The sequence below is a fragment of the Epinephelus moara genome, chromosome 12 (assembly GCF_006386435.1).
Source record: "Epinephelus moara isolate mb chromosome 12, YSFRI_EMoa_1.0, whole genome shotgun sequence".
Lineage (NCBI taxonomy): Eukaryota > Metazoa > Chordata > Actinopteri > Perciformes > Serranidae > Epinephelus > Epinephelus moara.
The window spans coordinates 27,688,239-27,700,751 of NC_065517.1; the positions used below are offsets into that span (position 1 = coordinate 27,688,239).

Consider the following 12,513-nt stretch of genomic DNA (forward strand, 5'->3'; position numbering starts at 1 on the left):
CTGCTGAGCTGCAGAGCTCCTACTGCACAGTCTGCACACACAGGCACACGTACACACCCTCTGCTCTCTGCTCCACCTGACTCTCCACAACCAAGCTGCTTTCAGTTTACAGGCGCGCTGATTTGGGGGCAGGCGCGGGTGGAAAGCGAAACAGACTAATCACGTCTTGAATGTACAAAAAAAAAAACCTTTTTGATCAATCGTTGTGACAAATGCTGACAAGCACCTATCATTTCTGACAGCGGGCGGGCTCACCTGCACTGCAGAGCGCGCATTTAAAAAAAAAAAAAAAAAAGACAGGCAGGCCAGAGTAGACCACTTGCGGGCCAGGCCACCAGGGAACTCCCTGGTTCTCCCGTGGGCCAGTCCGGGCCTGATTGAGAGCGATGTTTGAGCGCTGCTGGGACAGAAACGGACAGTATTTGTGGCTGAGATGACAAACAGTTGCAGAAATTATTGCTGCAAAATTTAGTTTGAACAGTAATACCTGCCCAAAACTGCATGCTGTATGTGTTCATGTAATTCTCTACCATATTCCAGCCTTCAGTTAAACATACTGTGTGAACACTTCTGTGTAGGCCTGAATGTTGGTGAATTAAAGGGCTTTAATTTGTATCCTAATCTGTTTTTATCTCCAGGCCTGAGGGCACCAGGATGATTCAGGTTATGTTACTAAAGTCCTTGGTCCAGGTATGTGTTCAGCCTTGCAGTATTATTAAATTATAATGATTAATAAGTGTGCCTCTTTACATATCTTTAAAGCATGCCTCACTGTGTTCCCGGTGCTTTTTTGAGGCTTTTTTTTCATCATATTACGAAAGTAGTTTATATAATAGTGCTTGAAGCTGTGTTTATCACAGTGCTGTAACTGTAGACAAGGAGTAAATTAAATCCAGTCAGTCAGGGAGACACTTCACTTTTCAATAGCTGCAGTCTATCAAACTTTATCTCAGCTTTCTGCCCTTTAGAAAATAATTTCCCACAAACCATGTGTGTTTTGGCAGCACTGTTATGGTCTCCGAATTCTTTTACCCTCATCATTAATTTCTCTGCACAGCTTCACATTTATCTTCCCATGAGGAGTGTTTGCACAGCAAGACCTTCTTCTCGGTGGTCTTTTTTTTTCTTCCTTAACCAAGCCCTAAATATGTGCTGAATGAAAGCAACCATCCATCTGTACAGGTTGGACTAACAGGAGCGAGACACAGTGCTCACTTTAATCCAAACCAGAAGAGTATCCCTGCTTGCCCTTGAATCGCTTTGCTAATTACAGCATGTAAAAGTACATAGTTACGAGGGAAAGTAATTTTTGTGTTACCTTAAAACATCTGCTTCAATCCTCTTGTTAAGGCACACATAGCTGTATTATTTTAGTGTCACTGTGGCACATTGTGGAACAAAACAACTGTCTCATTTTATTTATGATTCATTATGATGAGAAGTAAGTAGTGGAACAATAAAACAATAGATTTTATAGGCCTGTTTAATGTGGCCTCGCTGAAATAACTTTTTTCTCAGACATTCGGCAGTGATGTTTATCATTGTACACCAAATTAAATAAAAGTGGTAAAAGTTATTCACAAAAACATGAACAGACTGAGGTTTGTTTATTTAACATTAACAGTTATTTAAATCCTGCACACAGGCTGTAACTCATCACTATGGGCCCAATTTGTCCTCAATCTCAAGGTGGGAAAATTATGTTCATGTTTCAAATTCCCTGAACTGTGGGCCAGTGTGCAGTGACAGTAATACTGATTGATTGAATGATTCAAGCCGTTTATTGTGCCGCCGTGAGGTCAGTTGACTAGTGATGCGCTGGTTGACTGACGGGTCCTTCAGCACTCTGAATAAAGTTATTAGTAACTTAGAAATATTGAGTGCAATAGTCCACCCTTTCTCCTCCTACCTCTGCGTCTATTTCTGTCTTGCAAAGACACACAAAAGATGTAGGAACTGAATGCCACTCACCTGAGCAGCGTATCACTACAGGTGATGTTAGATTATAACGCTGAAAAACTCCAGGAAAGAATTACTGCATTTGTCTGCTATGATTGACTGACTGAAATAACTAGTAACTAGTCTATTTAAATTCCAGTAATTGTACTTTAAGTTTATTTCCTTTATTAATCCCCCTGAGGAGAAATTCAATGTTTTCACTCTTGCTTGTCAATTACACACAGGTCCGAAAGACACACACATGCACAAAGTGGAGAGATGTCAGAGTGAGGGGGCTGCCCCTTGGTGAGGCGCCCTGAGCGGTTGGGGGGATCGGTACCTTGCTCAAGGGCACCTCGGCAGTGCCCAGGAGGTGAACTGGCCCCTCTCCAGCTACCAGTCCACGCTCCATATTTTGGTCCGGACGGGGACTCGAACAGGCGACCCTCCGGTTCCCAACCCAAGTCCCTATGGACTGAGCTACTTGCCTGTTTATTTGAAAACAAAAAAGTCTAGTTAAAGCCAAAAGTACTGGATTTACAGTAACTCCCAGCGCTGCCCATCACTGAACCTAATACTGTCTTTTTACTTTATACTTGCACTTACCTACGGGCAAAATGTAGATCAACCTAACTCAGTCTAATAACCATATTCCTGCATAAAACCTCTCCCTGACAGGACTGGAACAGGCGGACCCATATATACTACTTAACTTTAGAATTACCTGCAATGCTTGAATAAGAGTCTTAAATTTGGTTAAAAAGGATCTTAAAAAAAGGTCTTAAAGCAGTAAATTTCTGTGTGTGATACCTGTAGACACCCAGCTTTGCCGACAGCTATGTTTATACACTGCTGAGCCCTCTGAATATGTGTAGAAACTGTTTGTAGCTTGAATGCTATAAAGACCAAAAGCGCAACCCCACTGTTTTCAAAATGCCTTGTGATCATCAATCTCTCAGGTGACGGCAGGTTTCCAGACCACCAACATGCTGACGGCACTGCCCAGCTCTTTCCTGGAGCCGCTGCTGTCCTTCGCTCTAACAGAAGATCCAGAAGTGCGGCTGCTGGTGCTCCAGATCCTCCTCAGTCTCATCGACAGGCACGACAACAGGCCTAAGTTCGCCAACATAAGGTTTGTGGGGGTGGCTGCAGGAACACATATACTGTGGGGTTTTAATTATAGTGTGCTGGAGCTTTGCTTAGCTGCACCTCAGTGACAGCTTGTGTTTATCATTGTCCCCTGTCTCTATGCAGCATCATCTCCGACATCTCTGTGCTCAAACTCAAAGTGGACAAGTGTTCGAGACAGGACAACTTATTCATGAAGAAGGTACAAAACCCGTCCTCCATTTATAGTGAAGTTGTGTATCACTGGAATTCAATACTCAAGTCAATGTAGGTCCAGATGAATCTGTTTTTGCTACAGTCCGATCTGTTTCTCTCATTTTGAAAAATCAGGGACAGGGACACAGTTGTCCATGGTCCACGTTTCACTGGTCCATCTCCCGTGTTGCACTACCCCTTTATATTCAATTAATTAATTAATTAATGTGAAGTTAATTTATAAGTTAAGAAACCTCTGTGTTCTTGAAGTGTTCTTGTAGTTGATGTAGTAAAATCCAGAAACTTTTTTCCCCATTTTCCCTTTTCACCTGCCTCTCAAAAATCAAGGTCTGATTTGGAGAATCATTACACGCCTTCTCCTCATGCACATAAAGCCCACAGTTCAGACTAAATATTTGTAACAGAACTAAACAGTTTGAGATTGTTGAAGGGAAAACTCACAGCGGTGTGAACTGGTCCGTCTGAGCTCAACGCAGGCCAGCTGATCCGTCGAGCCCGTCTCATTTCTGTTGACACGTTTGTTGGTCTTCATCCTCAAAGTGTGTCGGTGTTGGATGGATGGTAGGTCGCCCATAGTCATTAACTTATTTATCGGCGCAGGTAATTTTATTATCGTGGCATATTTATTATGAATACAGTCCATCTTAAGATCAGATAGTTTTGCATATGTTTAATCACTACTAGAAATTTAACTGTAGCAAGTATCTTCCTATTACTGGGCCTCATTCACCAATATCTCCCATAGTTTTGTCTTAAATTTGTTCTTAATTAAAGTCCTAAGAAAAGTCTACGTCAGATTCAAGCAGTGCTCTTAAACCGCAGAATTGTTTGCACCTGTGCTCTTACAGTAATGAATCCCATTGTCCTCGTAAGCTAAAGGCGCATGCAAGTTGATTCTAATTAATGTAGGTAAATGCCCCGTAAATCCCCATGAAAGGGCATGAGGCTGCAGGGAGGTGTGCACACACAGAAACTGAAGAAGAAGATGAAGTCGAGAGAATTAAGTCAAGAATGCCCAACTGAGAATCCGAAGAGGGTTGAGCACCGAACTCCAAACATAGAGCATGATGAATGTCAACAGGTTGTCATATTTAGTAGCATCATGAGTGGATATAAATCTGTTTTTGTGGAGACGATACGCTGTCTCGTCGTCTAGTCACATTGGTGTAAACTTGTAGGTTTTCAGACCATTGCAGAGCAGCGCATTGCAAGTAGGTGCAAGTTTCAATGTCGTGTCGTTGCAAATCTCTGGTCTGAACTGGGCTTGACGAAACAAAATGTCCAATATGTTTCTAAACTTAAATCTTATACATTTTTCAGATTGAACTGTAGAATAACTAGCGCACTTAAACTCTAAGAGTAACCTCTCCTTCTCGTCCGTCTCACAGCATGGCCAGCAGCTGTACCGACACATCTACCTGAGCTGTAAGGAGCAGAGCAGCGGGTCGCAGCACTACGAGTCCCTTTTCAGTCTCTTGGGGCTCCTCAGTGTGGAGCTGGCTAACGAAGAGGTGGTGGTTGACCTCATTCGCCTAGCACTTGCCCTACAGGTACTAATGCACGTGCATTCAATCAGCTAATATGTTACAATTGCTAGTTTGCTTCTTCAGGAAATAATTAGTGAGGACAAGTCAGGAAATAATTGTGGCATTTGCTGTTATTTCCAGACAGTCATGGGTGACATAATGTTCCAATTAATTTTATTTTTACAGCACTTACATAAACACAAAGCAGTCTACAGTGCTATAATTTCAACAGAAGTATCTAGAAATAATAACATAAAACAAGAAACACTTTTTTTTTTAAAGATTAGTGGTTTAACGAACAATAAATAAAACACATCAACTATTTAACACAAGAATAAGAGATGGGAATAGTCTAAAATTCATAAAACAAAGTCTGAGTGCATTTTAAGAGGGTAATTTATTAAAGTTATTGTGTGTTTTACAGTCCAGGAGTCCTTCTTCATCTCTCTTTGTTTCTGTGCAGGACCTGGCTCTGTCGACAGACGAGGCTCTGCCCGTTTATAACCGCTGTGCTGTTCATGCCCTCGCCGCCGCCTACCTCAACCTCATCTGCCAGCTCACCACCGTCCCAGCCTTCTGCCAGCACATACACGAGGTCACACTACGCTTCTTTGTGTGTGTGTGTGTGTGTGTGTCTGTGTGTGTGTGAATACCAAGAACCTCTTTTAAAATAAACTTCCTTCTTCCTCTGCCCTGCAGGTAATTGAGGTCAGACAGAAAGAAAGTCCCTACCTACTGCCTGAGGACGTCTTCGTTGATAATCCCAAGTATGTAGCAGACATATTCAAGTCTCCTCTCCCTCAAACCATACAACATTAAATTTGATATTTAAAAATGCAATAATAGCAGTACATTTTAACTGTTTACTATATAAAATTAAATGAAACTCCCTGTTTCTTCCTAGGCTGCCTTCTTCACTGGAGAAGGTAGAAGGGGACGTTTTGTTCCTCCAGTCGAAGATCACGGAGGTCCTCGGAGGAAGTGGTTATAACACAGAGAGACTGGCCACGCCTTATGTCCCCCAGTACACTGGTAAGAAGCTCAAACACATCCCTTGTGTTATAATGTCACATTGAGCTCCAACGTCAGCTGAGACAAAGAAGGGGGAATTCTTAAAATAAGAAATGTTCTCCTCTTTTCGAGTAAATAACTATAAATATTGATAACATTTATTGACTCGCCAGCGTGTTACAACTTGGTGTCGGTGCTTTATTGATTCCTGTATGGAAATGCAGAGCTGAACTACTCCTCTGGAGCCAGCAGGGATTTAGTGTTTCATCGAAGGACACTTCATCAGGGCAGACCTTTTTTAAGCTCTGGGGCTTGAGCCAGGATCTTTGAGTTGAAGGACAAGTCCTCTCTAACTTAGTAATTGGCAGCCTTTTGGGTGCCAGTTCAGTTCAGATTTTCTAAGTTTTTAAATATTCAATCAAGGCATCTAAATTTCAGAGTAGAGCCACTGCTCCTTTGCGCCGAAAAGGTGTCAGTTGAGGTGGTTCGGGCATCTGATCAGGATGCGCCTCCCTTTTAGAGGTGTTTCAGGCACATCCAACTGGTAGGAGGCCCCCCCAGTAGGAGCTGGAAAGTGTTGCTGGGGAGAGGGATGTGTGGGGTGCTTTGCTTGGCCTGCTGCCCCAGTGACCCGACCTCAGATAAGCGGACGAAAATGGATGGATGGATCTAAATTTTGAATTTGACATCTTATACTTCATGAGTTTTCTGTTTAAGAAGATAAAGAGAGAAAAATGTCTGCATTCTTTCCAGATGAGGACCGTCTGTCCAAGAGGAAGAGCATTGGAGAGACCATCTCGCTGCAGGTGGAAGTGGAGTCCCGAAACAGTCCAGAGAAAGAGGAGGTAAAGCCAGAAAGCTTTAACAACAATTTCATGGTCTAAAACTGAAATATACCCCCTACTAGGAAGTTAATATAACCGCATTAGTGCTTCATACTGCTTTTTTCTTGTTCTGTTCTGCAGAGGACACCAGCAGAGGAGATCACATTTGAAACCCTGAAAAATGCCATCGGTATGTCCACACTCTTACCAACTTTTGTGGTCTTTAATGTATCTGTTGGCAACATTCAGAGCATTTATACAGCAGCAGACAACTGTTTGCTGTGTAATGATATAGAGGAGTAATGGCACCCAGAGCAGGGAATGGATTCATACTCCCTCTGTGTGTTGTAATCCGAGCTTCTCTGTTCTTTGTTGTGGTAGCCAGTCTGGGTAATCTGTCAGCCAGCGGCAGTAACCACATAATTATCAGCTGACAAAACACAACAATGTCGGCCTGCGGGGCAAAAGCCACGGTAGCTTTGATAGTTGACAGATAAATGACTGCATGGGTCGTAATGTTCACAGTGTTGTTCACAGTGTGATTTTATGTAAGCCTGAGTGATATTCACCGGTCTTATCAGTCTCCCTTGACTTGTTTGTGTGGGCCATGTGATTGTGGTGACGCTGCTTTCACCACGGATATTTACCACTGAATCTGGTCTAGCTGCCGGCTATGATAACTGTCAAATGGTGTGTAGACACTACAGGCGTACGCCAGAGTAGTATTGGAGCACACCCAGTGTTAGCTCTGTCAGTACTGTTGTTGTTGTTAGCACTGTTGTTTGCACAGCTGCCTCAGCTACCTCAGTGTTGCTCTAAATGTGGTTTATCCTTTAAAGTATTCATGAAATCACAAACTTATCAACACAGTCTCGCCATGTGTAAAACTTTCTATTGATTTGTAATATGTCATGCTGACTCTTTATTTAAGGAGATTTTTGATTGAGCAAGATTTATAGATAATGCATGGTAACTAAGACAGAGAATATTGCGTCCATCAAAACAAAATTTAATGCCTATACATGTTTTCTTTTTAAATTTGTGAAACTGTATGTTATGACTAGTGTCTTGTAGGCCCATATGTGTGGCGCGCCATCCAGGGCAGGACACTCAAACAAATAAAAATCACTTTAATGTATTGATTGTCTTTCTATGCAGTTGAAACAACAACAAAAAATAACCTAACATGTTAGTTTAGTTATCTTTTGTGTCTTGAAATTATACTGCAGCAGAGTGCATTATTGAAGTGAAAATGTTGTTCGCGTCTCCCTCTAGTGGACAGCGTGGGTATGGAGGAGCAGGAGAGGGAGCGGAGGAGACAAGTGGTGGAGAAGTTCCAGAAGGCGCCCTTCGAGGAGATTGCTGCCCACTGTGGTGCCAGGGTACAATAAAAACCTTTTTCTTTTATATTCATATTATTTTTTTAAGCTTTGTACTGTTGTCTAAAGTGATGTTTTTGTCCTGTCTAGGCCACACTACTGCAGAGCAAACTAAATCAGATCTTTGAGATTACAATCAGGTAAGAGACGGCGCTTTGGAATGTTTCTAATAAAATAGTATTTAGGTTAATAGTGACATTAATGGCAGTGATACTGACAAAGTGGATGATGAAGAAGATGATTATGATACTGACTGTCTCCTCTTTCCATTCAGACCCCCGCCCAGCCCATCTGGAACCATTTCGTCAGGTTACGGCCAAACCCAGAGTCGATCTGTACCCATCTACGAGATGAAGTTTCCCGACCTTTGTGTGTACTAGTCCTGAAAAGCGAGAACTATTCAACATCGGAGGACAGGAAAGGGATTTGGGAGGGGGCAACCGATCGTCACTGTAAAGGCATCTTGATCATGGAGTCAAACAACGGCAGGGGATGAAGAGAAAATTACTGTTGTTTGAAGCCAACTCAAGAACAAGCCACTTCCTAATTAACTTAGATCTTTCGCCCTGTGATCGCAGCCAAAACAAGCAAAAAAAAAAAAGCTGATATCAATAAATGCAGCAGTAAAACAAACTTTCATTTTACGTATTCCAATCAGTTCTCCGTACATGTCTGTAGAAACTCCACTGGTTGGATTTTCAAATTAGAAATTGCCAATAACTGTGAGGGAGAATTAAGTGTCAGACTGAAAGTCATTGGCTGTAGGATGAATTGACTTATTGCATGCCCTGTTACTGGACATTTTTTATTGCACTGCAGTTCTTAGAGATTCTGTTTGTTCCTCACAGGTTGCCATACTACCCTTGATTATAAAATTCGATCGACCAATTTTGATATTTATATTTTATTTGTTTTATTTTGTTGCTTTTATGGCCAGTTAGAGTGTATTTAAATTACATTTTAATCAACCTCTATTTTTGTGTATGTTTGATTCAAATATGGATAGATAATATATACTAATATAAATCTAATCCTTCATATCTCCCACGTTCGTCAGCTCCTGAACGTCTGTCGTCAGTGTTTAATGCTTTTTTAGTTTTGCCTTTTTAGTGTTAGCCAAAAGTGCTTTTTCTTCCTACACACGGTTAATTTTTTTGTTTTTTTTTATTTTGTTTTTATCCATGGTTTAAATGAAAGATACTTATCCTTCCAACGTGAGTGTGCCTTACAGGTGACTCAAGTTAAAAAAACACACCACGCCACAGTCATGACAACACTAAACTTCTGAGGATCTCAAGTGTTTACTGTGACGTTTACCCGATCAAACACTATAAGATTATTAGGGATCCTTTATTTTTCTCCTTTCCATATAAATGTGTATATACAGAGAAATATATAAATCTTTAAGCTGATGTACAGAGTAGGGATGTTTTTGTGTGTGTGTGTGTGTGTGTGTGTGTATATACTGTATATTGATTCTAATTTTAGACTGCCACTGCACTGATTGTGTTCGTAAATAAGGGAAGAACGCTTCTTAGTATTCAGATACTTTTGTTAGACTCTCCAATAAGTAACCAGCAACACATGAAATCAAAAGATTGACAAGGGAACAGCCCATAGTAGAAATCTACATCATCCCAAGGCCAGTACATTACACGAGTAAAGTCTGAAAGTGTCCTGCTAGAGAATTAATCAACCTGAAATAATCAACTTCGTTACTAGCCGCAGATTTTGAGACAGCCCCGAGATGGCAGAGTTGGCAGCCAGAATCAGGCCAGTTTATTTGTCCCGATTCTGGGGTGTCGTTCATTTGAGTCTCAGCCAAGTTGGGTAACTGGATGCAGCCCAATTTTTTTCTTCCAGCGTGCCGAGTTTAGGCTGGTGTTGGACCAAGTCGTTTTTGGTATTGGCCCCGTGATGGCAGAGTCGGCAGCCAGAATCAGGCCAGTTTATTTGGCCCGATTCTGGGGCGTCGTTCGTTTGAGTCTCAGCCAAGTTGGGCGACTGGATGCAGCCCAATTTATTTCTTCCAGCGTGCCGAGTTTGGGCCAGTGCTGGACCAAGTCATTTCTGGTATTGGCCCATTGATGGCGATGTCAGAAGCTTGAATCAGGATGGTTTATTTGGCCCAATTCTGGAGCATCATTCATCCAGAGTCTCGGCGAAGTCGGGCACCAGATGCAGCCCAGTTTATTTCTTCCAGTGTGCCGAGTTTGGGCCGGTGCTGAGCCAGTTCACTTTTGGTATCGGCCCAGTGATGGCAGTGTCGACAGCCAGAATTGGGACGGTTTATTTGGCCCAATTCTGGAGCGTCATTCATTTCAAGTCTCGGTGGAGTCATGCAACCAGATGCGGCCCGACTTATTTCCTTTGGCGTGTCGAGTTCGGGCTGATGCTTGGCCAGGTCATTCCGACTACCTTGGAGGTTTTAGCACCGAAATAATGACCCGTATTGTCACCATTACATCCTCAATCCTGCTGGAATAAGTTTGCACTCTGTTTTTACGCCATACTGTTGCTGCAGCCTCCAGGCAGTGCACCTGTCTCATTCAGCAAAATCTAAACAAGTCTAAAAGCCATTTTGTGTGCATGTGTGCACATACACACAGGTATCAAAACGTATAATGGCAATAATTTGCCGCTAGCCTGGCTAACACAGCCCAACTGTTGGTAGCAGATCCTTTTGTGTTTTAAAAATTGTACCTTCTGTTGTTGTGGTACTGTGATGGTCAGTTTTGTGACGTTGTAAGAGACCGACCCTCCCGCTCCCGCGCTTCTGTGAATTAACTGCATCGGGCGTGAAACGTGTTGCAGCCATCTTGTTTGATGTAAACGACAAAGTGTCTGGTTTGTCCCCGATCGTCATGTGTTGCAGTCCAGTTGGTTGTTTTATTTTTACAACGTAGTGTCCCCTGTGTGTGTATTCATGTCCACACGTGCCAGTGTGTCATCTGTTCATGTTTACCCTTTTCTGTCAGTGCAGGTGAATGTGAGCGAGTGTGTCCATATGAACATCCATGCAGATGTGTGTCTTTTATCGTCATTATTCAAGACCAAACTCTTCAAACACAGTTTACAGTCTTTGTCCAGTGACTCTTTCCACCATGTTAACGAAGAACAAGCTATCTTAGAGCAATGTGCAGCTGTCTAAACCTTCCAGTGACACCTTGTAAAACTGTCTTTTCAGCATCTTGCAACTCTGCAGTGAAGACCTGTAAATCTACCAGTGTGCTTGTTGTCATTGCATAGCGTAATGTAATATTAACAGACGGTAATCCGATCTTACTTTTGTCATTTACTTGGCTGGTTAATAGATCTGTTTACAATGTAGTGCTGTAGGTCAAATCTATTCATTCTGTGAACTTTGCACTTTAAAAACTGGATTACCTAGTGACAAAGGCAGCTTTTACATGGAGAAAATGCCTTATGAGTGTCATACCTGACTTTGCATGCTAGTGACGTTGCCGTGTTGTACAATAAATTTGTCTGTAACCAGAAAATGTCGGATCTGTTTGTGATTTATTTTGTTACCGATGATGAAACCCTGATAAACAAGAATGTTGTGATTTTATGTGACCTGCCTGAGAGACAGAACGCTGCGGTGCGTCATCATGCATCATCACGCAGCGTATGAAAATAATCTGACTCGAGACACGATATTAAGTTTCTTCAGCTGTGCTCGTAGTGTTATTCTTTTACTTGCCTGTAATGTTCTGTTTCTGGTTTCTGTTACACAACTTGCAGCAGTGCTTGTACTGTGTGTTTGCCATTCCCATGCCTGTTATCTGACTGGATGGTTTATCAGAATTAAATTCAGCATGTATATTTTAATGGTGTCTTTTCTCCTACTGTTACAGCCTTAGAATCATTAGAATCATATCCAAAAACTCTGCTTCACAAGATTGACCTTTGTCATAAGATTATTTGGTATTTAATTAACAAAATATCCTAAAAATAGACAGTAATTGGGAACAGTGGTAGGAAAACATGTTTTAAAACATTCAGTCATGATTTTGGTACAGACATTCACAGTCCCCAGAGGATTGATTGATCTAGAGACATTATCTGTTCAAACAATTTCAATACTTTAGTTCATGAATAGTAGTAACAACATACATATTTGTACTGAACCGTGCGGTATGAGGCTTTCGGTTCGGTATGCCTTATGAACCAAACGATATGTTGAGCTATTACTTTTTTTAAAGATATTTTTTCAGGCATTTTTAAGCCTTTAATTGATGGGGCAGATAGGCGTGGGGGGGGGGGTGTCACAGGCTGGGGTCCGCTGTGGCAGCAGCCTTGTACATGGGGCGCCTGCTCTACCACTAAGCCACGGACGCCCCAAGCTATTACTTTTGAAAAATTAAATAAACAGCTTAAACTATGTGAAATATAATGTTCTCAGTGCCACATCACTCAAAGAGGTAGCCCAGACAGGGAACAGGCAACCAAAACATTTTACTTTACTGAGCCACACCAGGGGAAGCTCTA

At 42.0% G+C, this 12,513-nt stretch overlaps 1 protein-coding gene across 1 annotated transcript in view; it reads left to right on the forward strand.

The window, feature by feature from the left end:
• LOC126398709 (protein EFR3 homolog B) overlaps positions 1 to 11,853 on the forward strand; it is a 53,273-nt gene extending 41,420 nt beyond the window's left edge. Inside the window, exons 13-24 of the mRNA XM_050058261.1 lie at positions 639 to 690; positions 2,898 to 3,070; positions 3,193 to 3,268; positions 4,671 to 4,832; positions 5,272 to 5,403; positions 5,508 to 5,575; positions 5,713 to 5,840; positions 6,573 to 6,664; positions 6,785 to 6,833; positions 7,919 to 8,025; positions 8,113 to 8,162; positions 8,297 to 11,853. Of these exons, the coding sequence (XP_049914218.1) occupies positions 639 to 690; positions 2,898 to 3,070; positions 3,193 to 3,268; positions 4,671 to 4,832; positions 5,272 to 5,403; positions 5,508 to 5,575; positions 5,713 to 5,840; positions 6,573 to 6,664; positions 6,785 to 6,833; positions 7,919 to 8,025; positions 8,113 to 8,162; positions 8,297 to 8,402 (1,195 nt within the window). The 3' untranslated portion in view covers positions 8,403 to 11,853. The remainder of the gene's footprint in view (positions 1 to 638; positions 691 to 2,897; positions 3,071 to 3,192; positions 3,269 to 4,670; positions 4,833 to 5,271; positions 5,404 to 5,507; positions 5,576 to 5,712; positions 5,841 to 6,572; positions 6,665 to 6,784; positions 6,834 to 7,918; positions 8,026 to 8,112; positions 8,163 to 8,296) is intronic.
• The last annotated feature ends 660 nt before the right edge of the window (positions 11,854 to 12,513 follow it).